The sequence below is a fragment of the Rhamphochromis longiceps genome, linkage group LG10 (genome assembly GCF_057381845.1).
Source record: "Rhamphochromis longiceps isolate RC_006_pf linkage group LG10, R_longiceps_female_GT1.1, whole genome shotgun sequence".
NCBI lineage: Eukaryota > Metazoa > Chordata > Actinopteri > Cichliformes > Cichlidae > Rhamphochromis > Rhamphochromis longiceps.
In genome coordinates this window covers 9,714,721-9,740,429 of record NC_140566.1, presented here as the reverse complement: position 1 = coordinate 9,740,429, position 25,709 = coordinate 9,714,721, and the positions used below count along the sequence as shown (strand labels likewise).

The 25,709-nt window shown below is 42.0% G+C and overlaps 2 protein-coding genes across 8 annotated transcripts in view; both read right to left on the bottom strand.

The window, feature by feature from the left end:
- The window catches only part of zswim7 (zinc finger, SWIM-type containing 7), a 36,172-nt gene extending 34,882 nt beyond the window's left edge, over positions 1-1,290 (bottom strand). The window contains exon 1 of the mRNA XM_085420097.1: positions 1,176-1,290. Coding sequence (XP_085276223.1) covers positions 1,176-1,251 — 76 coding nt within the window. The 5' untranslated portion in view covers positions 1,252-1,290. The remainder of the gene's footprint in view (positions 1-1,175) is intronic.
- A 1,194-nt stretch (positions 1,291-2,484) lies between these two features.
- The window catches only part of ncor1 (nuclear receptor corepressor 1), a 62,155-nt gene continuing 38,930 nt past the window's right edge, over positions 2,485-25,709 (bottom strand). The window contains exons 17-46 of one of the 7 annotated variants that reach the window (XM_085420075.1): positions 24,540-24,605; positions 22,185-22,321; positions 21,974-22,067; positions 18,473-18,908; positions 18,217-18,343; positions 17,820-17,937; positions 17,001-17,162; positions 14,860-15,023; positions 14,434-14,548; positions 14,018-14,103; positions 13,745-13,916; positions 13,530-13,658; positions 13,350-13,433; positions 13,021-13,268; positions 12,566-12,875; positions 12,011-12,226; positions 11,613-11,789; positions 11,052-11,201; positions 10,286-10,456; positions 10,007-10,142; positions 9,291-9,757; positions 8,473-8,589; positions 7,808-7,956; positions 7,464-7,681; positions 7,237-7,380; positions 6,965-7,110; positions 6,779-6,832; positions 6,499-6,678; positions 6,234-6,404; positions 2,485-4,968 (exon numbers count right to left, since the gene is read on the bottom strand). In XM_085420075.1, the coding sequence (XP_085276201.1) occupies positions 4,772-4,968; positions 6,234-6,404; positions 6,499-6,678; positions 6,779-6,832; positions 6,965-7,110; positions 7,237-7,380; positions 7,464-7,681; positions 7,808-7,956; positions 8,473-8,589; positions 9,291-9,757; positions 10,007-10,142; positions 10,286-10,456; positions 11,052-11,201; positions 11,613-11,789; positions 12,011-12,226; positions 12,566-12,875; positions 13,021-13,268; positions 13,350-13,433; positions 13,530-13,658; positions 13,745-13,916; positions 14,018-14,103; positions 14,434-14,548; positions 14,860-15,023; positions 17,001-17,162; positions 17,820-17,937; positions 18,217-18,343; positions 18,473-18,908; positions 21,974-22,067; positions 22,185-22,321; positions 24,540-24,605 (5,141 nt within the window). In that variant the 3' untranslated portion in view covers positions 2,485-4,771. The remainder of the gene's footprint in view (positions 4,969-6,233; positions 6,405-6,498; positions 6,679-6,778; positions 6,833-6,964; positions 7,111-7,236; positions 7,381-7,463; positions 7,682-7,807; positions 7,957-8,472; positions 8,590-9,290; positions 9,758-10,006; positions 10,143-10,285; positions 10,457-11,051; positions 11,202-11,612; positions 11,790-12,010; positions 12,227-12,565; positions 12,876-13,020; positions 13,269-13,349; positions 13,434-13,529; positions 13,659-13,744; positions 13,917-14,017; positions 14,104-14,433; positions 14,549-14,859; positions 15,024-17,000; positions 17,163-17,819; positions 17,938-18,216; positions 18,344-18,472; positions 18,909-21,973; positions 22,068-22,184; positions 22,322-24,539; positions 24,606-25,709) is intronic. The other 6 variants (XM_085420078.1, XM_085420076.1, XM_085420077.1 and 3 more) reach the window with 6 other exon arrangements.

Sequence of the window (25,709 nt, the reverse complement as noted above, 5' to 3'; positions counted from 1 at the left end):
TGGACAGAGAAAACAGATGTTGTGAAAGAGGAGTAAAAGAAGCCATTTATTTCCACCGTGAGCGACCATCTTTGAACAGAGGTGGTGGTTTACGACACCAACTGTCTGTCATCTATAATCCAGTTTTGAGATACCTTCCCAGACGCCTTAATGCCCACTCACATCCTGGGCCATCTGACCTCAGGAAATCACATGATAGGGTGGGGCCAGGTTTCACAATGAGCTCACCCGAAACCTTGGCTGATTGTGACCTACACCCATTTTCACACCTTGGCTCATGTGATTAGGTAGAGGATCATTAGGGGGTCCATTGTCCCTCGTGGGGGGATACTCCTACATGGCTTAAATCTGGTACTCCACCATTTGACCCTAGAACTGAAGAAGCTTCTCTGATGAGAGGTGAACCGTCTTCAAGAAAATTAAAGACGTCTAGACACGTTTCTTTCCAAGCTCCTTAAACCATGTGAACAATATACACAAAACGTTGATACGGTTCACATATTGTTCATTTACAGCATATATGATAACATATATATGCTGTATATATTATAATTTCTATATAGCATCGTGGGCTAACAAAAACCAATATTACGTAAATTTCTCACAGTCTAATATACCTGTTTTGTTTAGTTAGAAATGGTAAGAAAGACAGATTTCTGTCAAATACGCAGACAAACAGACCATAATTCCATAGATGCTTGGGGTTTTTGGCTGATGGTCCATTTTGTGGTAGGAATAAAGTGTGTATTGCAACGCAGCTGCCTTTATCAAACTATGGTATGTCAAAAAGCTTCATGTAAATTTAAACCTGTAGCAATTTATCTATGGAGGGAAGCTTGGGGCTAAAGTTATGTGTGTGATAACAGCGCCTCCTACTGCCAAAATGTAAAAGTGCATCACTTTAAGTAGCAGGGCCATAATTATGAGGTTTCACAACAACTACTACATTGACATTGCTGTGAAGCACGGTAAAGTAAAGCTCGCTGCCAGCTGCGTTTCAGTTACTGGAAGTTAACTAGTCCTCACAGAAAAGGAGGAAATTATATGTGGAGTGCGCCTTGAATGAAAGTCGTGTCACATTCTGCTTTAACCAACAGTTAGCTAGCAATGCTAAATCTACGTTTAAATTAAACCGAAACATGTCCAGACTTTTGTCTTCGTCATATTCATCTTACTTTGAGAAGCCTCCTGGTATGTTTTCTGTATGTCTTGGAAAAGTTGTTCGGCCACTGCAGGTAAAAACGAGCGCATTTTCGCACCACTTATTAGAGGATGTCTTTGACTGCTCCAGCCAATAAGGTTCCACGAAAATATTACAACTTCCCGTGTTACCCTGCTGTGGTTTTGCTTTCCTCCAAAATAAACTCCTACGTAGATCACATTTTTCTGTTTCGAGGAGATTATTTGGAAGAAAAGGCTGCTTTTGAGTTCGTTATATGAATATCTGCGATGTCACACAGGCATTTTCTTTCTTTCTTTTTAAATAGATTTTTTTAAACTCGGCGTATTAAAGGAAAATAAGTTCAACGCGTCCGCGTACATGAAACTTGAAACCCCTTTCCACTTCCTTTCTTCGTATGGGTTAAAACGCTCAAGTCATTTAGATATTCAATAAGAAAACAGTGTGCTATTGGCAGACGATATAAGATCGGCAAAGCTTTTTTCGATTGGACATTTAGCTCTGGTATAAGCAGTAAGTAGTCAAACAGACCCATTTCACACCAGACACAGTGAAACACACACACACAGATTTATTGTGCCTACCGTAGTGTTTAACGTGCTCTGTCACAATGGGTTGCAAAAAATCTGTAAACAAATCTCATTAGACAACCTACACTTTTTCTGGTAAGACAGGTCAAATAATCAGTGTGTGAATCACACATGAATAAAAAGAAGCCCTACTGCAAGAATGACCTGTTATACACTTCCACTGTGGCATCTCAGCTAAAGGTTTCAAACACACTGGGTCTATAACTGTCACCACAGGGACCTCCTTTAAGGCCATCAACTTTACTGAGTGCAATAATACACAGAAGCAGTCAGCCAATACATAACTTTTTCTACAGTCCATGTTAAGATGTGTAGATTAAAAGGTCAAACTGACAAGAGCTGATAAGAGAATGCTGCAGAATTATTAGGCAGCAGTAATTGAACAACATTTTTTTAACTGCACTACCAAAGTCTCAGGTGTGTTGGTGTCGGCTTTAATTACACATTTCATTTTTCAATTTGTAGGAATTCAATTAACATTTTTGCCTTCTCACCTTCAATTTAAGTCTGGGAATCCTTAATAGCTGATATATTTGTTGCATTTGCCCAACTTTTACCTACAAGGGATCACTGGCATTAATTTCCATTTCATACTGGATTACCTGACAAATAAATCATTGCAATATGCGTCAAAGAGTGCGTGTAACTGCCAGTGCACAACCAGAGAGAAGGGAAAAAAACCAAACAAACAAAAAACTGCACACGTCTCAAGGATCGGCACATTTTTCAGTGGTGAACTGATCCACTTTATTTGATTGGTCTGAACTCTTGTAATAGCCTACTGAGAGACATTGTGCGATACAAACATTGCATTTCAACATCATAGGTTACACGGGTTTTCAAGTCTCAATTCCAAAAAAAAAACAAAAAAACAAACAAAGAGCAAAAAAACCCAAAAACACCACTGTGTGTTTGATAGAGAGCTGAAAAGATGCTCCAATATTTTTTCGGCTTCATGTCGGATTTCTTTAAGATTCAAGTTTGTAAACTTTTTTTTCTTTTTGTCATTGCATTTGTAAACAAATAACACCCCATCTAAACGGGATGAATTAGCAAAGATGTTGAAGAAGAAAAAATGACAGAAAATAAAAATCTGAACATGTGCTACGACAATTTTAAATCAAAAAAATGAAAGAAAAAGCAACAACAAAGGAAATATCAAGTTTAGAGCAGAATGGGTTTGTTAACTGAGCAGAGTGAAAGCTGAAAAAGCCAAAATATTTTTTTTCCACATATCTAAAACAAAGTTTACTGCCGTGTATTATAGTTGACCTAGTATAATTCATATTCAAAGCTTTATGCCTGTTGTGTGACACAATGAAAGCAGAGATTAAGTGGTCATGGATTTGAATCTTCATGACATCAAATGCCTAAACATGTAATGGTACCATACAGTTCAAACTGCAATTGTGATGCAAGTGTGACACTAAACAAAAAGATTCCTGTACCAGCTACAAGGAAGAAAAAAAATCGGGGCAAATTTCTGTGAGTAGTAGGAAAAGTTAAAGCACATTTTAGTATACTCCAAGGCTGGAGGATGAATAAGTTACACAGCAGGTAGTATGCTTTTTGTTGTCAAATGCTACAAAGCAAAAAAAAAAAAAAGAAAGAAAAGGAAAAAGTGCAACAATGGTGCAGACCATTTTTTAAGTTTGGTTAGTTTTGTCTTTGTGTGTAATAGAAAGACAATTTACAGAGTTCAGATTTTTGTCAGGACAGTATAATTAAAAAAAAGAGGGATTACAGAAACAAATACAAACATTAAACACAAACATATATCTCTGAGAAAATTAGTTAAAGCTGCCTTCTTTCTCAAGTCACAAGGCATGGCAAAAGCATTAAAAAAACACAACTTCCTGACATTTTTTTTCTTTTTAAACCATGACGACATTGCAGAACAAATCATTCTGGACAGTTTGGAAACTGCAAAGAGACAGCTACATGTGACACATCACATAGCTCTTTTGGAGAAGAAGAAGGAAAAAACAAAAAAAAAACATATTGGCTCACTTTCATTATTCAGTCGGGGTCCAAGAGTAGTCATAATGATATAATTTCTGGCGAAATTAAGCTTATATCAGACTTTTCGTCTCTCTGCTATGACACCAGTGTTCTCAACTTGTTTTGAAGACATTTCTCTGTCTAGGGTGAGCGGTTATCACTACCATCCAACGCTTACAATCCATGCATCATCTCCGCTGTGTGATAAAGACAGTTATCAGATACCAATGCTGTTTGAAATGTTAGTCTGTTCTCCTCTAATGTCCGCAACGTTCAGGCTCTGGTGGTGCTTGGTGGATGGTGCGCAGGGTGGCACAGTCTCTGTGCTCTGCTCATGGTCAAGTACAAACCACAGGTCCGGTCTCTCTCTCTCTCTTACCGTTGCAATGGTAAAAGTATTTGTTTGTGTGTGTGCTGGGTGACAGGGTTTGGAGGGGTGGGAGATGTTGGACTACACAAGACCAACTGTGTTATTAAAGAACGCACCCACACTCTTTCCATTTAAAGTGGATCAATTTAAAAGCGACATTAAAATAAGAAATAATCAAGTTAAGAAAAACACTGCAAAAGGTTACTCTATTTACATACAATGATCTTCTTAAAGACAAGGTATATCTTTACAGAAATCAAACAAAATTCAGAAATAGTTTCTTCTGTTGTCTTTTTTTTTTTTACATATTAAGTTCTTTATCTTTCCTGCATCTCATGTCATCACCTCAAGCTGAGTTTTGTTTGTTTTTTCCCCCACCACAACAGGCTGGACGAGTGCTTCTGGACCAAAAGCAAGCGACGTCCAGGAGAACCCTTCCTGTCACAGGCTGCTGCTCGTACTCTCAGCCAACAGCCAGGGGGCGCCATAGCACCAAAAATAAAAAGGACAACACCCCATCTACATGTTGCACTCCCCAGTGAGCGAGGTTAGTTCCAGGAGAGGGGCGTGAACAGACAAGCCAAAGAGCAGGCCTCTCTTCTGGTTAATAAAGCTGTAAGCAAGCGGGGCTCAGTCATCACTATCAGACAGGGTCTCGTATTGCTCCGACAGCAAAGACTGCCACTCTCGCCGCTGGCCAGGGGCTCCAGCTGGATTCTGCTGCAGCTGCTGCTGCTGGCTCTGTATGGAGGGTGACGCTATGGAAGTGGGTGGTGTGTTGCTCAGTATGCGCATAGTCAGCGGGTTGTATGGGAACTGGATGGGTCCTGTGGAAAAAGGAAAACAACACGAGTGGGCAAAATGTAGATGAAATGATGCCAGGGCCATATTTTAGGAAGCAGGTTCAACAAACTCCGAGTCAAACCATAAACCCTGAGCTGATGTCCGAGTTTCTGATTCAGGAAAGGCTGACCAGAGCTGGCGTTTTACATTTAACACTTTAGTTACATAAACTTTACATGTAATTTTGGTAGGATGACACATTTTAAATAAGAAATACAGATCATGTAAGGACAAAATAACCCACTAAGAATTTATCAGTTTTAAATCCGGCCATGCTAGTTAACTGAAACCCAAACATGGTCTACTGAGCTGCTTTGATCCGTTATGGAATTTATGACATGGATCCAGTTCTAGGAGACCTGATTAAGGTGATTTTCAGATTAAGGTGAGTTTAAGTTTGGATTTCACACAGTGTACTTCAAAATGTTGTTTCACATCATGTAATGTGTCTGTGAACAAATTTCAACATGAAATGTAGTCAGAACACAATTAGAGTGTCTGCAACTGCATTTAAAAAGTCACTTTAAAATACATTTAATGTTTCAGAAAAATTGCATGACACTCTTATAGCTGCATTTCTGTCCACACAGTTAGAAAAATTGAGACTACAGATTTTACATCTGAGATGTAATCTTGGTCTTTATCTTTATAATAGTGACGACTAAATAACTGTGAACGCAGTCGTGTTACATACAAAAAATAGCAAATAAACATGACTTTAGTTTCTACCAAAAACTCTACCAAAAATCTCTGCAAATGAAACTTTTCAATTGCACCTTTCACAGCAACTTTATGAATGAGGAAATGAAACTGAGTGTCAGTCAGCTGGTTTGGGCGCAGCAGGAAGCGAGGAGCCAGGGGAAGACTTTCAGAATTTGTTGAAGAACTCATTAACAATGAATTAACAATTAATTCATTATTCTGTTTTTTTCAGCATGCACAAGAACTAGTTCTCCACCTGCTGCAGGTTCTGCTTAGATGTCGAGAGCAGTAAAAGGTTGTCACCAACTGGTGTCCAAGACTGTGGAGTCTATAAAAAAAGACAGCCCACCACCTAGAGAAGCAGCTGAATGATACTGAGGGCTCTCACAATAACAAGCTAACTAACAATCTAGCTGGGAAGTAAACATCAGGAAGGAAAAGAAAAAATAAGGTTGCTGCTTAATAGGTTGAGCTTACTCTGGAATAGAATCATTTAAGATCTATGAGTAGAAAACAGTAAAGTGACAGTAGAGACTGGACAGTGCACCTGTGGAAGAGGGTCGGTCATCCCAGCTCCACTGGGATTGGGCTTGTCTGTGATAGTCTCCCTCAGAGTGGACGGAGGACACTGATGAGGGGCGCTCCCCTCCACCGTAGACCTGACCCAGGTTAGGAGACTTGGATTTCCGGCTGTTGGCTTTTCCCTGCTTCTGCTTACCTGAATTCAAAGAGGTAGAGGTAAATCAACATTATCCACAGTCCTTCAGAAAGGGCACAAAGTTGACTACAATAGCGGGGGTATTCCTGCTTACCCATGCTGGGAGATGGACTGGCCTCCTGCCGAGGGTCACTGCCAGTGTTGGATGTTACACCACCCTGTTGGTCCTCCTGTCTGTCCTCCAAATTGCCCATTAAGGCCTTGCGGATGATGTCTTCCAGACCCAGATTACTGGCTGGGTCACTAAAGGAGTGATTCCTGGGGTTGATGCTGCCTAAAAATCATATCACACACACACACACACACGCACAATACAGTGAGAGAGAATCGGCATAAATACACAGTGTGTCTGAACAAAATATGCTGCTACTTACTGGAGCTGGTAACCGCAGGCAGGTTGAAAATCTCTGTTCCTGGTTGTGCGTTTCCTGCAAGACAATTAATACTGGTGAAAAAAAAGCTGGTTTAGAAGAAACCGAGTTCAAAACGCTTTAATAATTCACATGCATAAAGAGCTAGAAGGATTTAGGTTAACATAGGATAAGAGAATACCCACTTACCAACATCAGAATCACCAACACCAGAGGTGGAGTTCAACTTACGAAAGATCTCCTGCTTCTTCGATTTCACCATTGGTGAGGTGTTCTCCAGCTTGGTGAAGAAGGAAGGCAGATAGCTAACACTCCCTGGGGACCGTGAGTCACTCCTTGAACCAAAAAAAGACACAAGGAGTCAGACAAAACAGTGACACAAACCTTCAAAAACATCAAAACTAAATCTGAATCATTATAAAATCAAATTATCAAACAAACAAGCTGAGCCGCTCCTGTACCTAATCTCTGAGCTGTCACCCTCTCGCCGCTGGGGTGGAGGTCCACCTGACTCCTGTTTGTCCATGCCTTGGTAGCTCTGTGGTGGAGAGATGGGTTCATAGTTCTCCATCGGCCTGCCTCCTCGCTCTGGAGACTTGCCAGGCCTGAAGAGGAGAAAGAGAGCAAATTTTTGTCAGATGGCAGAAAATAAATTGGTTTCATTCTAATTAATTCAGGCATTCAGTACCTGGCTCTGGGCTTGTCGGAGGCGTTCTCTGGGGAAACTCTGCTGGAGGGTCTCTGGTGGTGTTGGGCCTGCACCTGATTCTCAGGACTGTAGCGACTGGGCATTTTGCCTCGACCTGAAGAGGACACAGGTGGCACAACGCTCTGGAATGCAGCAGAGGCTGAAGAGGAGACTGGAGGAGGGTCCTTATTCCTGGCAAAATCCTGTGTTATGATGTGCTGCATTACAGGGAGTTACCACAAAACCAAGTTAGCTAGCTGTGATTACCTGGTGCACATGGTAAATTCCTATGTGCTGCATTATTTTTGATGTTGCAGGCCATTGTGCTCTCCAGCATTTCTTACCGAAATGTGGTCTGCCAAGGTCATGACTCGATGAGTTTTGGGGACCTGTGAGTAGCTGTCAGCCTGGGAGGAGGAAAGTTGCTGGGAACTGGACTGTGGTGGCTCCCCTGATTGCCGGTATCGACTCATGTCATAAGATCGCATGCCAACTGCGAAAGGTTAACCAGGGACAGAGCAGAGTTGTTTTAGAGAGAGCCATGGTGAAGTGAGAAGTGATGAGATGGCAAGGCTCCAAAAGACTATGCCAAAAGTAAATGATCCACATCTGCTTTCAGGTGACAAAAATAACTTTTGAGTGCAGTCTGGGGACTAGACAGTCTCAAATCACAAGGTTAGTCGGTGAAGCCATTCAAGGTATGGCATGTTTACTCAGCACAGCTAATTTTAGCCTTTCATGCCAAATCTTCAACCACCCCCCAACAAGTAATCAAGGGTATCGTTCTCTAACCAGAAGATTAGTGGTCTGAGTTGAAGAGTTTTAGGATAAGATACTGTAAATTCCCCAATGCACCAGTTGGTATGCGATTGTGTGACAGAGTTTAACTGCATTTAAAAAATCCATTGTATGAATATCTTTAATATAACTTGAATTATATTTGAATATTAGTAAAATCACTCTGGTTTAAATAAAAAAAGGAATATCCCCAAAGTTAGGATGTTCATACCCGATGCCTGTTGTTGCACATCTTCTGGTTTGTCCTGCTGAGGCTGGACAGGGGAACTAGCTGGACTGATCACCTCAATTGCTCCACCACCAGTGTTGTCATAGCGACTGGATGTCACTGTGGGACAAGTATGGACAAAGAGTTACTGTTGACTGAGGCCAAACTGATAGCAATATTTGGTGAGTTAAAGAAAAAAACAATGAACATTAACTTAACACAAACGTATGTGTCTTTTTGAGTCCTTAAGATAATATGACAATAAGGCTACTTTCAGCTTCTTACTAATCACAAGAGGTTGTTACAGTCGGTAGCGCTGCAAGTTTGTTTGATGCCCTTCCTGAGGTAAACCTAAAGGGGATCTGTGTGTCTGGCTGGATTTGAACCAACAACGTTTTGCTTGCGAAGCAAATGTATTAACCAGTACACTATGGAGGGGCCTAATATGCTGTGACAATGATTGCTCTTCTACGCTCTGCTTGACTCTGCTACTTGTGGTGTCTGTAGCATTCCAAACACTTGTTGCCAACAGGGCAGTTGGAAAGTTCCTTCTCCTAAACTTTGCAACGCCAACACTGTTGAAGGGCATTTCTCCTATCTCTTTTTAAATTTTAATTTATCGGCTGCAGATACTGATATGTAGGAAAATAGCCAATATTTGCCTACATATCAGCCCTACCAATATATTGGTCAGGCTCTACTACACATGAGATGTACTGTTCTATGTACACCTATCCTTTCATGCAACTGCAGATGTTACGGTATCACAGAGCATTTATGTGAAGCTTGAATAGTTCTCTTTTTTAATCCAATACACTCACAGCTGCTAGATGAATCCGAGCTCTGGGAGCCTCGCTCTCGCGAGTCTTTGTCCGAGGCTATCTGACGTTTGATAATGACATCAATGAAATTGGCGGCTGTCATAGTCGTCTTTCCATGAGTCCGAAGCTCCTCTTCAATGCGGGACTTTGTTTGAGGTCCCTTATCCTTAACCCCAACACCAGTGCTTTCAGAATAAGCTGGATAGGCTTTACTCCCTGGCAGAGACATAGCTCCATACGGTGAATGCAGAGATCGCCTTTCTGTCTCCTGTTGTTGCTGTTCAGACAGGCTGGATGCTCGCCGAGCTGAAGACATATCGTCATCTCGTTCATGTTTGCTCTCCTTCACTTTGACCACGTCCATCTGTGGAGCAGAAGCTGCGGCGTCCACCAAAGCAGCCAGAGCATCAGCTGCAGTACTGTGGCGGGCGGTACTCTGTGGTGCAGATATAGCTGTTGAAAGAGGCCTAAAAGAGAAAATAAGAACTCGATCACGTCAAAAATATTTGCAGAAACATGTGCTCATGTAAAATATTTTTCCATTCCATTGCATCAAATGAGTCTAACGAGGAGACTTTTTAGCATAAAGAAGTGGCTCACACAGTTATCATGTCATGCTGTTGCCCAAAATGTAATCATGTATAAAAAAAATATGCATGTGCAAAAAATCTTTAGCGAGCTAGAGGAAAAGAGACCCAGAGTAGCTTTAAGCTTACATCAGAGAGGTGATGACACTCTTTGGCTGGAAGATGCTTGGCCGCTGTGGAACTCCAACATCCTGTGGTCTGTGTGAGGGAGAAGGGGAGTGCAGATAACCTCGACTCCCTGGCCGGACTGGCTGCTCTGGTCCGCCTTGAGGACACACATAAATATTTTACTGTAACAGTGTTTCAAAATAAAAGCCCTAAGAGCACAGGTTCCTATACTGAAGGGACTAAAAACATCAGAATGAGATTTCCAAAACTGTACGAGTTCTAAACTCAAAAATGACTCACCTGCACGCATGTATTCATTGGCTCGCTCTCGTTCTCGCTCTCTTAATTCCCGCTCACGCTCATGTTCCCTCTCCCTCTGCTCCCTTTCCTTTTCCCTTTCCTTCTCCTGCTGCTCCCGATCACGGTCACGCTCCCTCTCCCGTTCTCTCTCATTGGCAACAGCAAGGTGACCTGAAGAGAACAAGGACACCACAGACAAAATGTAAAGACTCGACTCACCTGCTAGAAAAATGCTGGAGCAGACTTCCTTTAGAAATGTTAGCTTTGCTGACAAGTTCTGAAATGGCCAGATGTACCATTTCAGATGAAACCAGGAAACTGTGCTGCTGCTGCTTTAAAGCTGCTTTAAACTCTTAAACTTACCTGGACTGAAAAATAAGAACAACTACAGACCACATAACTCAACTCTTTAAGCTCATCACCAGGTTTTTGGAATCTACATATTAAAACAATCGGTTTAGGCGATAGGATAAAAATAAAAAAACAGAGTGCAGGCTATTTATGTTTTGTTTGTTTTTTCCTGTGCAACAGAAAACAAAAAAACAAAAACAAGGACATCAACTGCGCTGTGCAACGGTCAGGCAGTTTTATGGGAAATCACTCCCAGCATGACTTCAGTAAAACTTAACTTTTGTAACCAGACAAGCACAACCGACCTTTGCCACATCAGGCCAGCACAGAGCTGCACTTTTACAGAAGCGGCGATCGTGGCAAGGAAGATAAAGGGCACATGGGGTGTAGGGATGGGGAAGGGAGGGGTCCTCACCTTGCGACATGGAGGTTGGGTTGAAAGCTCTAGGAGGGAAAGGGGGCTGAGGTCCAGTGAGGTAGGCGATGCGTTCCAAAGTGGGAGTACCTGTTCCCCCAGGGTGAGGCAACAGGATAGTTGGAGGCATCTGGGCTAGATCAATAATCCCTTTTACAGACAGAAGCAAAGGGCCAACGGTGAACAACAAGAACCAATCCATCAATTTCTGAATGTATGAACACCGTCTACACTTAGCTGTAACCCATCACCTTCATCTGTTAGTGCTTCCAAATACAAATTGATCAATAAGCAACAGGGCTGCAAAGAGAGTGGAATAGTGGTCAACTTGTAAGAGGCAACCACTCAGCAAATGGAGATTTGCATGACTATACAAAATGTATAAATTGAGCTGTAGCCGAATCATTTGCAGCCCCAATATAAAGAACAAATCAGCAGAATTTGTCTAGGTCATTTGCTTCTGGGCGTCTGGAAAAGGTTGCCACTACTTCACAAGCACACAGCCTGCATACTACTACCCCTCCTGCCCACAGCTGTTAGTCAGCTATCGGAGGGCCATACCTCGAGATCCGGGTGCATAAGGGATAGCAACAGACTGTTCCCGCGGTGACAGTCCTCTGGGCATCTGCTGGGAAGTGATATAATCGTTCAGGATGGTCTGCCGTGTGTTCTCTATGGTGTACAGCTGGTAGTTGTTATGGTAGCCTGTTGGGGATGGCTGCCTGGGGAACATGAATGCTGTAGCAGAGGACAAAACAAAACAAAACAAAAAAGCCCATGAACAGAAGGCTCACTGATACAGATCACCACTGCTGACGTCAGCAGCTGTAAAAGATCCTGGACATGTTATGCTTATGAAATAGAAAGCCTGAGTTGCTTTCATCAGTTTACTCAGAATCAAGGTTTTCATTATTCACATGGTGACGGTAGAAAGAATAAAAATGCTTTAAACACTATACCAGGATCCAGCACTCTGTGGAAGGCCAGGGTGGGGTCAAGATGTGGAGGCAAATGGCTTTTGTACACTTGATGGGGGTGATGGGGGTCGAAGGGGCTATGAGAGGGTACAGAGTCACCACCGCTCACTGGGGACTTGGCTGGGACACTGTCTCTCTGCGTCGGTGTCATGGTGCTCTTTCTTTCATGTGAAGCAGACTTTGCAGACCCCATCCCACCTTCAGAAGAGAGAGAGAGAGAGAGAGAGAGAGAGAGAGAGAGAGAGACGCACGTCTTATCTAATTAGTTGAAGCAACAACTTAATATCATTTCATTACTTTTCTCAGGAAAAAAAAAGAAAGAAAAAAGAAAAGCTTATCCAGTGCCCTCAGCACTGGGTGCACATTGTGTATTAATTACTACTATAGTTTTTCGACAAAATAAGATCATCTGGTAAGGGAAAGATAAATGTCTACTTCAATTCTATCCAACTCCATAATTGTAAGAGTTATAATGTTTATTAATAAATAACTGAGAACCTGATGTTCTACTGTGAATAAAATGATTATGGAATATACCCTCTGAAGCTCGTCCCAGCATAGGTGATCCTCTAGACATGGGGTTGGTACTGTAACTAACAGGGGTCCTGCGAGCATTGGCGTCCTCATACAAGCCTGGGCTAAGCTGGGATTTGCTGGCCTCCTGGTGTGTGGAGCGTAGAACAGAGGTGGTGGAGTTGACCACAGAGGTGTGCCGTACTCCCTTACCCTCGTCGTATTTGGTTCGTTCCATGGCCTCCAGTTGGGGCATGTTGTGTGGCAGCTTAGTGGGACTGGGGATCAGGGACTTGACATTGTGTTTGATGGTGGGCTGGTTCAGATTGTGAATCTGGTAAAGGGTTTTAAAAACAACAGTTTAGTTATCAATTCATCATAAAAAATCAGTTTTGTATTTTTGTGGAGTTCATATATTAAATTTCAAAAACATTAAAGTAAATTGTTTAACAGTGGCTGGAATCACAGCTCTGTCTGACCTGTGACATGGAGCCCTCCAAAACCCTTCTGTCTGGCAAATCAGGAGTCTTGCACATATCCTGTCCAGAATCTTGTCGTGGGATTTCATGAATAGAACGACCCATCTCTTTAATCGTATTGACGCCCTCGTAGGGCTTGCCCTTGCCAATACCCCCTTCGAAGGAGCGGGCAGGCGGGCTCTCCTGCTTTAACTGTTTTCCATATTTCATAGTATCGTCATAAGTCTCTGCGGCAGTTCTTGGTGTCCCTGGAAAGATTTGAAGTTATTTCAGGTTTGCTTATTCGTTCATGTGACTTTGAGTGATGCATCAACTTTACAGTAAGCTACCTTGCATTATGGATCCAGTGATCACCGGTCTTTCCTTAGATTCTCCATGAATGCTTTCTCTGGGCAAAGCTCTGCTAATTAACCCTGAGGGGGGAAAAAACAGAAACAGGCACCGTGAGCCCCTGACACAGAAAAGACAAACAAGGACAGTGTGTATATTCAGTGACACACAAGCAGTACCCTCCAACGGGGCTCCGTCTCTGCCCGTGTGTCCTCGGCCCATGGGTTCCTCCATCATGTTGAAGGTGCGTTTCAGCTCATGACTTGTTCGGGGGCTGCGGGTGTTTTCCCTGGGGTTCTTGATGGCTACTGGTCAATAAAACATATAATAACACATGTGTGTGCCAAACAAAGAAAAATTGCTATTTGCAATATCGACAATAAAAGGCACTTACAACTATCATAGGACACGATATGCCCACTTTTGCCTTCATAGATGACGTGACCTTTAGCCAGCTGCTCCCCCCTAGCTTTGTCTGGGCTGCTTGGGTCTTCTGTGGCAAGCCTTGTGATGGTGCCCTTCAGAAGGTCAGCAGCAATGCTCGACTGGGCCAGAGCTGGTGTGCCCTGTTTAAGGGGAGAGCAAAGAAATGTTCTATAAATACAAAAAAAAAAACCCATGAAGTGTAAAAACAAAAAAACAAAGCCTCATTTCATCCATTCATTACCTGAGTGATAGAGCCTCTGAAAGGCAGACCTTCGCCAGCCTTTGCTGGGTTGCCTCTACAATCCTGTATGGATGGAACTGCAGCTCCTAAAGAGTTACAGAGAGAAACAAAATATAACTAGACTATAAGGCTTGAGAAAGTTTTCTACTAACAGGAACTCCAGTTCTCTATTTGCAGAATTCTGTGTGGGACAATAGTAAAACAGACAGACCATGCCATAAAGTAGGTGCGATGCCTCAGATGTCAACTGTGACAGAATTTCTAAAGAGCAACGTCCTTTGATCTGGATGTTTTGCTTTCTGACACTGAAAGCAAAGCATTCATTTTCATGCCATGCTTGGTTTTCCAATGTTGCCAGCTCTATATGAACAGAAGAAGTGATAAACAGCTTAGTCACATGAAGCCTGTTATCCTACCAGGCTTGTTAAGATCCTGCTGCCGCGGCAGACCCAGAGAGATGGAGCCCACACTGCTCTTAGTTCCCTCTGGCCCATAGATAGCGTGGGATGGCAGGTATGTGCCAGGAGTTCCCTGGAAATTAAATCACAGAACATATTTCAAAGTCAGCTCACTGGGTACACAGAAACAATAAAGCAGTTCATTTTATTAAGATGGGATCAACTGTCCTATTCTACCATCAACAGTGTAGTAGATAAATATAGTAATAGTTTGAAAATTAAAGTGTTGATCCTGTCATGGACAAAAAGATTTATAAAACCTACATATGTTAATCTTACATCAGAGCTCACATAAATTATTAAAGAATCTGATTTCTCCCCAGTGGTGTAAGAGAACAGCTAGTCTACTGGTAAAGCACAAACATCATACCCCAGGTGCCTCACCTGGGAGATGGAGCCTCCTTGGATGAAGGAAGGCTTGTCTGTGGGCTTGGTAGTTGGAATGAGTGGAGGAGGAGAGGGAATGTTGGGAGGTCGAATGGTTCTGAACGTCATGCGGCCTCCATCTGGTATATTCTGGACCAGCTGGGTAGTTGCAGGGTGAAGGACTGGTGGAAATACAGAAAAGGAAATAAGATAACTGATTAAAACAGCTGGGTATAACATCAAAAAAGCAAACCAGTGCACCCAACATACTGTTTTTTTTTTAAGCTTTATTCCAAATTAAATACTTCATGATAAAATATTAAGCTTTGTTCTGACAACGCTCCACTGAGTGGCGAAGTAAGCAGAGAAGACCTCATTTAACAGCCTGTCTTCAGCCTGTGGTATCTTTGGCCCATGCCCGCTGTCTACTTGACTGTCTCCTGGGACAGCTGAATAGACAAAATGAATCATAACACACCTCAAACATGCACCCACACAGACCGGGAGTAACCTCCCTGCAGGGAGAGCAGCATGCACTCTGCACTCTATCAAAAATGCAAATGGCAGCGAGAGTTCCTCCAGCGGGCACGGGCGTCATCCTGCTGCTGGCTCATGCAGGGACAGATAAGAAAACAAGCCACTCTATGACGAATTTATAAGCCTCTGTTGCAGAGAAGGGACTGTGTGTCAGGCATTAACATTCATGCTCAGGAAGTTCAGGAACAACAACTTAATTCGGATGGACATGATTTTATCCTTGCCCCAGATTACAAACAAGGGGGGGGGGGGGGAGTAACAGCAGAAGTTTTTGTATGCATCCTATAAGATGGAAAATAAGATAAGATGACCTTTATTAGTCCCACACGTGGGAAATGAGGAAGTAAAACATAGCACCTCTTCCCAGCTCTATAAAGTTCTGGCAAATATCTGACAGTCAATCTGCATGTAGTAAATCCAGGATAATCCCCTTATCTGGCTTTGATTTGCTGTCACAACATCATTAAAATGTGAATCTGTTAATCATCATCAACAAACAGACGGTGTATGACCTTCAGTTTGCAGTGATATTCAATTTCAGGATTCATAATTCACTATAACCATATTCTAACCGGACATGTAGCACACCTACAAGGGCGATACAGCAGAAATGCTCTTTGATGACAGCAGTCTAACAGAACATCAGAGTGGACAGGACATGGTTAGGTCATTTTTTTTTTTTTTTTTTTTTTTTTTTTACCGTTGATTAATGAAAATCACCAATAGTTAAAATGATATCATTTATGAAATTATTATAAAGAAACCTATAAATATGGTTTAATGTGCTCACTTATGTAAAGCAAATACACAAAATGTCACGGAGATCAGAGGGCAACTATCACTGGAAGTGGGCTCCTTTTCTGAGACACAACAAATGGAGCCAAAGAAGTGTTACCTCTGTCTGATCCATTCACAAATAAGCAAATTATAATCCAACCGGTTATAAAACGTTACAAGCAGAGAGGATGACTTTATAACAGAGTGTAAAAAAAAAACAAAAGAAACGTGACATAGAGAACTTCAGATATGCAGGATATAGATATTAGCAAAAGCAATGGATGGTCATATCTGGGCAGAGGTTTCTTCATTTCACCTTAACACTGATTGCACACTTCCTGTACATTGCTAAATGCTAATGTGTACACATATACCTTTGGACTTGGGAAGATACATCTTGAGTAATACACAAGTGCTAACACGGTCACATCCCATGACAGGAATAAGAGCTCCACAGCAATCCTCATCTCCACTCCAAATTTAAAGTGGACCTACCATGCTCACTGCTAGCTCCACGTTTTTACTCTTGGACTCTAGTATAGAGTACACAAAATGATTCACAATTCAGAATACTCATTTACCTCATGCAGGGTCTTGGGGGGGGGGGGGGGGGGGGGTGTCTGACATTAACCTGTTGCCTCATATACTGACCTCATTCTTTTAACTATTTCAGTTAGTATGTATGCACATTTTTGAAGACAATGTCATATTCCACTACCAGTGGAGTCAAAAAAATCTATAACACAAATAGAAAAGGGGTGTCAAACAAGGCCTGCCTGTATCAGCAGGGTCATGGGAGGAGGCAAAAAGGGTTGGGAGGAGGAGGTGAAAATGTGTGCTTTTACCTGGTGGCACACTGTAGCAGGAGACATTGGGGGCGTTGGGGTCAGGTGAGGCCTTTCTTAACTCCCTGGGGGAGAGTCTGTAAGGAGAGCCTGGCTGACCGGAGTGGGTCTCCTGGTCCACAGCCAGCATCATGTCATAAGGCATGTACGGTAAGGGTTTACCTGCAGCGTACAGGCATAAGGACAAAGGGAAGATAACCACCCAGAATGGATGCACATTTTTGACAGCCACACCGCCACCTGGACACGTACCCGCTAAAACCTACTATGTGTAATAAATACTGTGGTTTCAAAGCTCAGTCGTTTACTGACAGCTGCTCTCCTCTTCATGGCACTCACGCTAAAAGGTGCTAAAAGCTTTGCAAAATCAAGCTGTAATACAGTCTGCCCATTGGCTTCACTGCTCTCCATTCAGAAGGTGCATGGGTGAACTAAATCGACGGTCAGGCAGAAGTGACCTCTGACAGCCTCTAGTCACATGGCATCAAAAAACACAAACCCCAAATCCCCCTCTTCATAAGGTATTTCAAGAGAAGTGTAAATCAAGACTTCTGTTCATATAGTACTAAACGCAGAAGGATTTTTTTTTTTTTTTTAAAATCTTGGCTCAGGCTGAAGAACATTACGACAGTCCAGAGCACCCTAAACATGTAGTTTCATAAAAACATTTTTATGAAACTACATAAAAATGAATGGGTCCTAAAATATAGGCTATAAATAGTTCACTGTTAGCAGCAGCAGCAGAGAACAATGAGGATAGAGCACTGAGAAGGCAACAGGAAATGTGAGCGTTGAACGAGGATAGTTTTACTTTCTTACCATGGTCCTGCCTTTGCTTCTCTTCCTGGTGCGCTGACTCATGCACTGCTTTGATCTGGTGTTGCAACATGGCGTAACCACTGATGGGCACGCCACCAGTGCCAAATGGACCAGGCACCTAAAGTATTAAGAAGGGGGAGAAGTCCATGAGTCCGGAAGCCAGATATGAACTAAGTGAGATGATGAAGCACTGCAGGGAAGCAATTCCAGAACACGTTTAATAAACATACAAATATTATTGTTTTCATTCAATAAAAACCTTAATAGAAAAAATGTTTCCACACACAGTGGAACTGTTTGCCATGTATTACATAGTGCTTACACTATAAAGGCCTGTAGTTTTTTTGTTGTAGGTTTTTTTTTGTCTGAGAATGATCCTTCTGAAAAAGTTACCAACCATGGGTGGTATTGAAGCTGCCCGCTGATGCAGCTGATCGATGTTGAGCTGGGTTTGCTTAGGTGAAGGCACCAACACCGAGCCTGGAGGGTTAAGCAACGAAGGCTTTTCCATGGAGAATATTCTGCTGCGTGAGACAAAATATAGACGTTTAAAATAATTTGACAGCATTCTTTTTGGAAAATGCAGTTATTCACACACAACATGAACGCGTGAACAGGGAGCTTATGCTATGAAATTTGCTATGAAAATTCACCTCTGCCTTTCAGGCTCTGCTTCAACATCCTCATCAGCACTGCAGGTGGCGCTGGAGTCATTATCTGAGTGGAGCCTTTCGCCATGATCTCCCTTTTCGCCTTTCTCCTTGATACCGGGCTCCATCTTCACTTTAACCTCTTCGAGATTCATAACCACATCCAGAGGTTCCGTTTTAGGATGTACTGAGCCTGCAAAGGAAGTCACCCTGGCTTTTTCCTCCTGAGATCCCACCTCGCCCTCTGGGATTTTCTCTTGTTTCACTGTGAATTCGCATGGAGGCTCTGGAGCCTTCCCATTGCTAGTCTGGCCTTTGTCCTGGTCAGCACACTGAGTATCTCCTGCAGCGCCGTCTGCCCTCTTGGAGTCACCGGACTTTGAGGAGTCAGCCTGAGAGGGGGAAGGGGCGCTCTCTGTATCAGAGCTGTTGTCACCTCCTAAGGAAGCACCCAAGGACAAATTAATACATGACAAACAATTAATGAAGTTACTAAAACTAGGGCTGAACGATTATGGAAAATAATCTAATTGCGATTTTTTGCCCCAATATTGCGATTGCGATGCGATATGCGATTATTTTTTAAGGTCTTTGTCTTCTGTATTATTAAACAAAGACAAGCAATACATCATATAGTATGGCCAATACTATATTACATTAATTTTAAACTGTTCTTTCCTGGAAGACAGACCTCTGTTATGATGACATGAGGTGATGCATGAATTGATGACTGACATTTTTATTTAACTTCTTCAATCACAACAGTATATTTGAACATACACAATAGTTTATTTTTAGCTTACAAACATCTGAGCATAAAGTGCTGACAAGGAACCCTGGTGTAAACATTAAAATGAAAGTCAGTACAATGTGCAGATTGCAGAAATATACATAAAAAAAATCAGTGGCTTTACCACACTCAGTTTTTCGACATCTGTGAACTACTAGACAGTCATTCAATTAAAAAATAAAATTAAATAAATAAAACTAATAAATAAAAAATACACACATCTTACTGATCTCTGCAGTCAGTAACATTACACATAAAGTGCAAACATAATAGCAATTGTATAAACACACACACAAACACGCCTTTAAAATTTAAAGGCGTGAAATTGGACGGTCTAGCCTTCTGAATCAGAAGGCTAGTTCTGATTAGCGTCACCGCTGTCTCGGTGGAGTTTAATAAACTCGGCCGTCTGCTTCTTGCTATCTAAAATATAACCAGACACTGGTGTAAATTCTCGACTGTCTCATACTTCTGTTTAATAAGTTTTCTGTTTGACGTTTAGTCAGCTGTGTGAAAACCAAGGAGGAACCCACCCGGGGGATTAATAAAGTTTTATTTTATCTAATCTAATAACTTTAATCTCAGCCAAACCGATTTACTCACGAACAAACAAAACACTGAAAAAAGCCCAACAATAACATTTTTAGGTTGTCTAAGTGACTTATATATCACGTTTAACCCGAGCAGCGAAACTCCGCGGTGATCTGAAAATGATGTGCCGGGAGTTGTGCCGTTCTCGGCCGCATCAGTAACCCTCGAGCTCCCGGCTAGCTGTCGAGCTGGTGGGTAGCAGACGCCTCTGAAAACGTCGAAGCACTTTTGCAAATATGGGATATCTTGATAAACCGAGCAGATATTTGATGTTTACACAACTACTTTCTCGCCTGAAAATATGTTAAAAGTTTATTTTGTGACCCAGAAAGATTAGTATGAGTAATTTTAAAACTTAGTAGCGGCCGCCATTGCTGGAAACTGGAGTTTGGCTGGGCCGCGCTATGAATTCTGGGATATGGTAGTAATTTGGACAGCCTTCGGCACGTCGCTGTGACGTAATCGGTCTACAAATGCGGCCTCAGGAGGATGCAGCCCATGAATTTGGACATGTCCAGAGTATAATCGCAGCCTTTGCGGTTAGAAAATTGCACTTGATCATGTCGCGATATTATCGCAAATGCGATATATCGTTCAGCCCTAACTAAAACTCACAGGACTTTTCTAAACTCCTTCTAACAATGAAAATAAATATAGACATCCTGACATAAATCAAAACAAGAGCAGATACTCTAAGATTAATCATATAAAGAAGACGCAATTGGATCGTGGAAATAATACAATTCAATGAATATTCCATGAAACCATTAAAACATCAGCCATAATACAGCCTCCATGTATTAAGTCAAGAAAGAATGGGGTATTTATATCAAACTCACATAGCATGAAACCCCAGACAGAAAATCTACAACAGGACCTAAACATTCACTTTACCCATTTGAAATGTATTCACATGCATTCACGCTTAGGCACACATGTGATTGCCACTTATTGCAAAACACCATATTTTGTTTATCGCTGATAATATTTGCCTGTGCTATGTTCAAGGTCTCACAACCGCAAGCACAACCTTGAAAGATAAAAAGAAATCATAAGCTCAGTTCACACCTAAGTTTAGATAACTGCAATCTATGCGGATGTACAGTATTGCAAACAAAACAGAAAGCTTAAAGTGATAAAAAATAAAAAATAAATTCACATCCAGAAACCACATGTTTAAAACCTGTCTGCCCGTCTCGGTTTGCATATTGTCTAGCTGCAGCTGTTACCATGGTGATGGTAGTCCAGATTTGTAGATCCATTCAATGCATCAAACCAAAAATCAAAGAAGCAGCTTTACAAAATATCCAAATGGTAAATCACGATGTTTATAGTTATGAGAGTTTTATTAATGCCTCTGATGGCCTAATGTGTAACTTTATAAAGTGAGATCTGTGACGTGTAGATCACCAGCAGTACCTGATTTCCATCAGATGTAGATAAAGTCAACATTGCGACGTCGCCGCAGTTATCTTGTAAAGCAGAGTTTGTTTAAATTATAGTCGAAGTGTCCAAAGTCTGTAAACCTTTCTTAAACTTGGTTTGATGTTGTTGGTTTTTTGCAGAAAAAAAACATCAAAAACACTGTGCTGTTAAAAAAAGAAAAAGAAAAAATGCCTTCATGCCTTCACCATGTAAACCCAGCAGAGATAAGGATTTCTGGAAGTGAGGGAGGCAGGTAGACAGGCAGGCTTGTTTGATCAAACAAGTGGGACCAGCACTTTGTGTTCAAAGAGTGGGCTTTCTTCAGTCTTCAAAGCTACAAACTGTTATGCAACAGGCACCTATGTAGTCTGAATTAGTTCACATCTTTAGTCTCTTCCTCTACTCGTTGCCTTTTTGCATTTGATCTCTTTTCCACTCACTTATTAAAACTACTGTCAGTACAGAGTAAGCCCACTGCCATCAACCCAGAGGAAACACTTAAATGACAAATAGAAGTTTGGATCGAGCTTCACAGATTTCTTCTAAACTCTTTACTTAACATTTGAGATCAAGCACTACGCTTCAAAGCTCATAATCAAGAATCTATCACACGATGAAGACGTGCAGTCTTTACAACCCAAAAAGAGTTCTTAAGAATGTGTGTGATTGTTATGTGTTATCTTATCCATCTCTCTGACCTTCACTGTCCTCTGCATTGTCCTCATCATCATCCGGTGATTGCGTGGCTAGACCTTCACCTTGAGACCTATCAGCACGAGCCTTTCGTGTATCCTGGGAACCAAAAAACACGTAAACAAAAATTTTTTTTTAATAAAATACATTCATTCATACAGAGTTACAACAGCTTAAAGACAGCCTGCAACTGAATCCAGATTACAATCAGCTTACCTGCTTATGCTGTTGCAACAGGTTGTCCAAGTTGTGACGTCTCTTGTAATTGAAATAGAAGTTCTTGCACTGTGCCTCGCTTTTGGTGCCCACCATTTTGGCAATAGCTGTCCAGTTTCGCCCATGCTCAACAAGCCCTGGTGCAGGACGGAGAGAGATGATGCAAAATCAAAAATCTAACTTGAATACTTGGTAAAATACAAATTAACAAGGCATTTCATGTTTAATAATACAAACTAATGCCAGACAGGACTTTACAAAATCACGATGGACACTGTATTCAATCGAGGTTTGGCTGCAGTAATGTAAAAGGCACTGCAGAAAGGACAAGTTTTAAAAGCCCTATTTAGCGTGAACATGCAGTAATGGTTCTCATGCTGTGTCAGAACCTCCAATGTGGCTCTGGAAGATGATCTCAGTTAAATCTTAACGATATCTTTTAACAAATAAAAGCATCACCACAAAAATTACACTACACTCTTGGGATCCCCGCTGCTGCGATTTGCTGTTGGTCTTCCCCATCCTGCACAATCAGCTTTAATGGTCCCACTAAACTTTGAAATTATTCTTTCACCCTACAGTCAATTGGAAGACTTCCATTTACCTTTAGAGCAGCTCTTCTCTAAATCCTGTAACCCATGTGACCTCTCTCTCCCGCCTAATCCCACTAAGATAAAGGATACTGGCAGCTTGACAAATCGCTGCACAGCTAAAGACAAAACCTGATTAATGTTCCAGTTCAGAGCAGCTCTCGTTTTTTTTTTTGTTTGGAGCGCGCGGGGGGGGGGGGGATGTACTTGAATACAGTAAACTCACTCTATCCGATCACCACTTAGCTTATTCTGCTTTGATCACTATGACAAGTTAATTAGCCAATATTGTTACAGCCCTGGTCATATTTTTCCTGTGCTGCTGTAACTGCTCTGGTACTATATTTAACTAATACTCCTTCCACATAATCACAACTGTGCCAGATGTTTCATAGTATTTCTCAGTGCTGTGCACAAACAGAATATGTCTTGAGATTAATTTACAATCAGTGGTTCACACGTTCATAGTAATCATTGACAAATTAAGTTATGGTGCTGTGAGCACAGCACTAAATCTGAAGGCAGAAACTGGGAAACAATCAAGTGAACTTCTTCTAAAAGCTAATCGAAGAAAGTGTCACTGTTTCTTGTGTTACCAAGACAACATTCAATCCAGTTATATATTCAAAATATCCGTAATACACTTAGCAATAAAAGGCCTTTGTGAGCTTTATAACTTCAATGTGGTAGCTGCTCTGGTCTGACTGATTTTAACACCTCAGATTTCGCTGAGGAACTAGGGGTATATGGCCTACCAACAATACATAAGCTGTATTACATCAGCTTAAACGAAAGTGATTATACCAAATTCTAATTATACTAATATCACATTTTAGTAAAAGGTGTGAAATCATCCAGACAACAATAAAGAACTGCAATGACCCAAATTCTTTCTTAATCTGAGGGGATGTTCTGATTTGACTACCAAGCTTGGCATGTCTCAGCCTTGTAATAACACCAGGGCTTATTCAGATAAACAAATCAAGTTACTCAGAGGTAAACTGTTCACTGGGCCTGCCTGATCAGCCACATGTGGCAGCATAAAGGTGATTTCCGAACCTACTATGTTATATGACTTTCCTGTCTGAGGAGATGATATCCACTCGTATTTTTGGAAAGGTGGAGCAAATCGAAACACGCAACAGTCTTAATTTTTCAACATGAATCCATTTGTTTACTCTGCCAATCTACCCTGAATAAGAACCTATCACCAGCAAATCCAAGCAGAAAGGGGCAAGCGTAGGCATACTTGTGTGGCATTAGCTGACTAAAGACATGTAGTGTCTAACCTTAGACCAAGCGACGCGTGCAATGAATATTTCGAAGACTTGTTGAAGTAACTTTCACTTTTTTTTCCTTTCTGTTTTTTAGAGAATCTGAAAAGCGTCTGAACCTGAATAATAGATAGAGATCTTTGAAGGAAAACGTCACGGTCTGCTGCTTCCTGGATGGCCTTAATAGATCACTTCTGAGAAGTCAGCAATGCAGCTAAAAGGGCGGGGGGGGGCGGACTACAGGCTCTCCAACAGTTTCCAGTAAAGCACCAGGAATAGTTTTTATTTGTGTGAATGCATGTGCGCAGTCATTCCCGTTTGCATGTAGGAAACGGGCAGGGCAACGCAATATCAGATAATCAAAGCGGATGGAAAAAGGCGGGAGATGGAGGGAAAAACACAATCGTAAGAAGCAGAGGCGTCTCAGCCGCACAGTGATAACAGGAAGGACAAAGACATAAAGGAAAGAGAGTAGTTCATTAAAGCAGTACCTTTTTTGGCAACCTCCATCTCCTCCTCGGTCCAGCGAGAAGTTTCTCCGGTTTCACCAGCGCCAGCTAAATAACAAAGACAGACACAGCCCCATCAGCACTGATAGAAGGAGAGAGGGAAAAAAAGCAATAGAAAGTGAAGGAGGGAGGGTGACGGTGAGAGAATGACAGTTCTTTCTTCAGTCGTCTTCTTCTCATGGCCGCTAATCTAATAATCTGTTTACATTCAGGGGCTGCCGAGACCTGCTCCCTCACTTACACTCTCGCTCTAGCTTACTCTCCTCCTCTCATTTTCTCCTGCTTTCTCGTTCTCTCTCCTTCCCCACAGCCCTGAGCAAGCCCTGCTCCTCTCTAATCCGAGAGGGGAGGGCCTTGGTCAGCTGATGTAGCACCAGATAGTTGAGAGCCATGCCTCCCTCTTTGGGAAATGGCCTTGGATGGAGACAAATAGACAGAACAGCCAACCCAAAAACCCTCCCGCGTGCACAGATACACGCTCCTCCCCTTTGCCTTGGCTTGATTACACAGTTCATTGCCCCGCCTCTAACAAAATTCACAGAAGAGCACGGTAAGTGTGGAGGGGGCTGAATGAACTCTAGCCCACTCTCCTCTATGGCACCCACTGAGACTGTGTAAACATTTGGACAAATATAGCTGCAGATGTACCCTTGACATTAAGAGGTGGTCTGCCCCCTTCAAACCCACCAATCTTGAAGACGAGATCAATTCTCACTGTTCAGACTTCTCCTGCCACACTGTGTTTTACTTTTAGTTAAGCAAATGTCTACCAGACTAAGCTTTCTTCTTCACTGACGAAATGCACCCCACTACAGGGGAGGCCCCTCTAGAGTGGCTCTTAATCAGTCGGATATGAAAACAGAGTGTCCGCCTACAGCATAGCATGTGGCCTAATGACATATATATATATATATATACACACACACACCAGCCCCCAAAAGAGAATCCAAACCCCCACTGAATCAGCAGCTTCCTCAATCTGCTTGGCCCCATTTCAGCTAGGCAACACTGACAGATAGCTACCCTTTTGCCCACGTACTTCTAAGAAACATCATGGCTGCAGGGGTTACTGAGCAAGTAAACAGTCCCACTCAAAATCCACAATGTAGTCATTAAAGGAGATTAGGTTTGACAAGTCCTACATAAACCAGG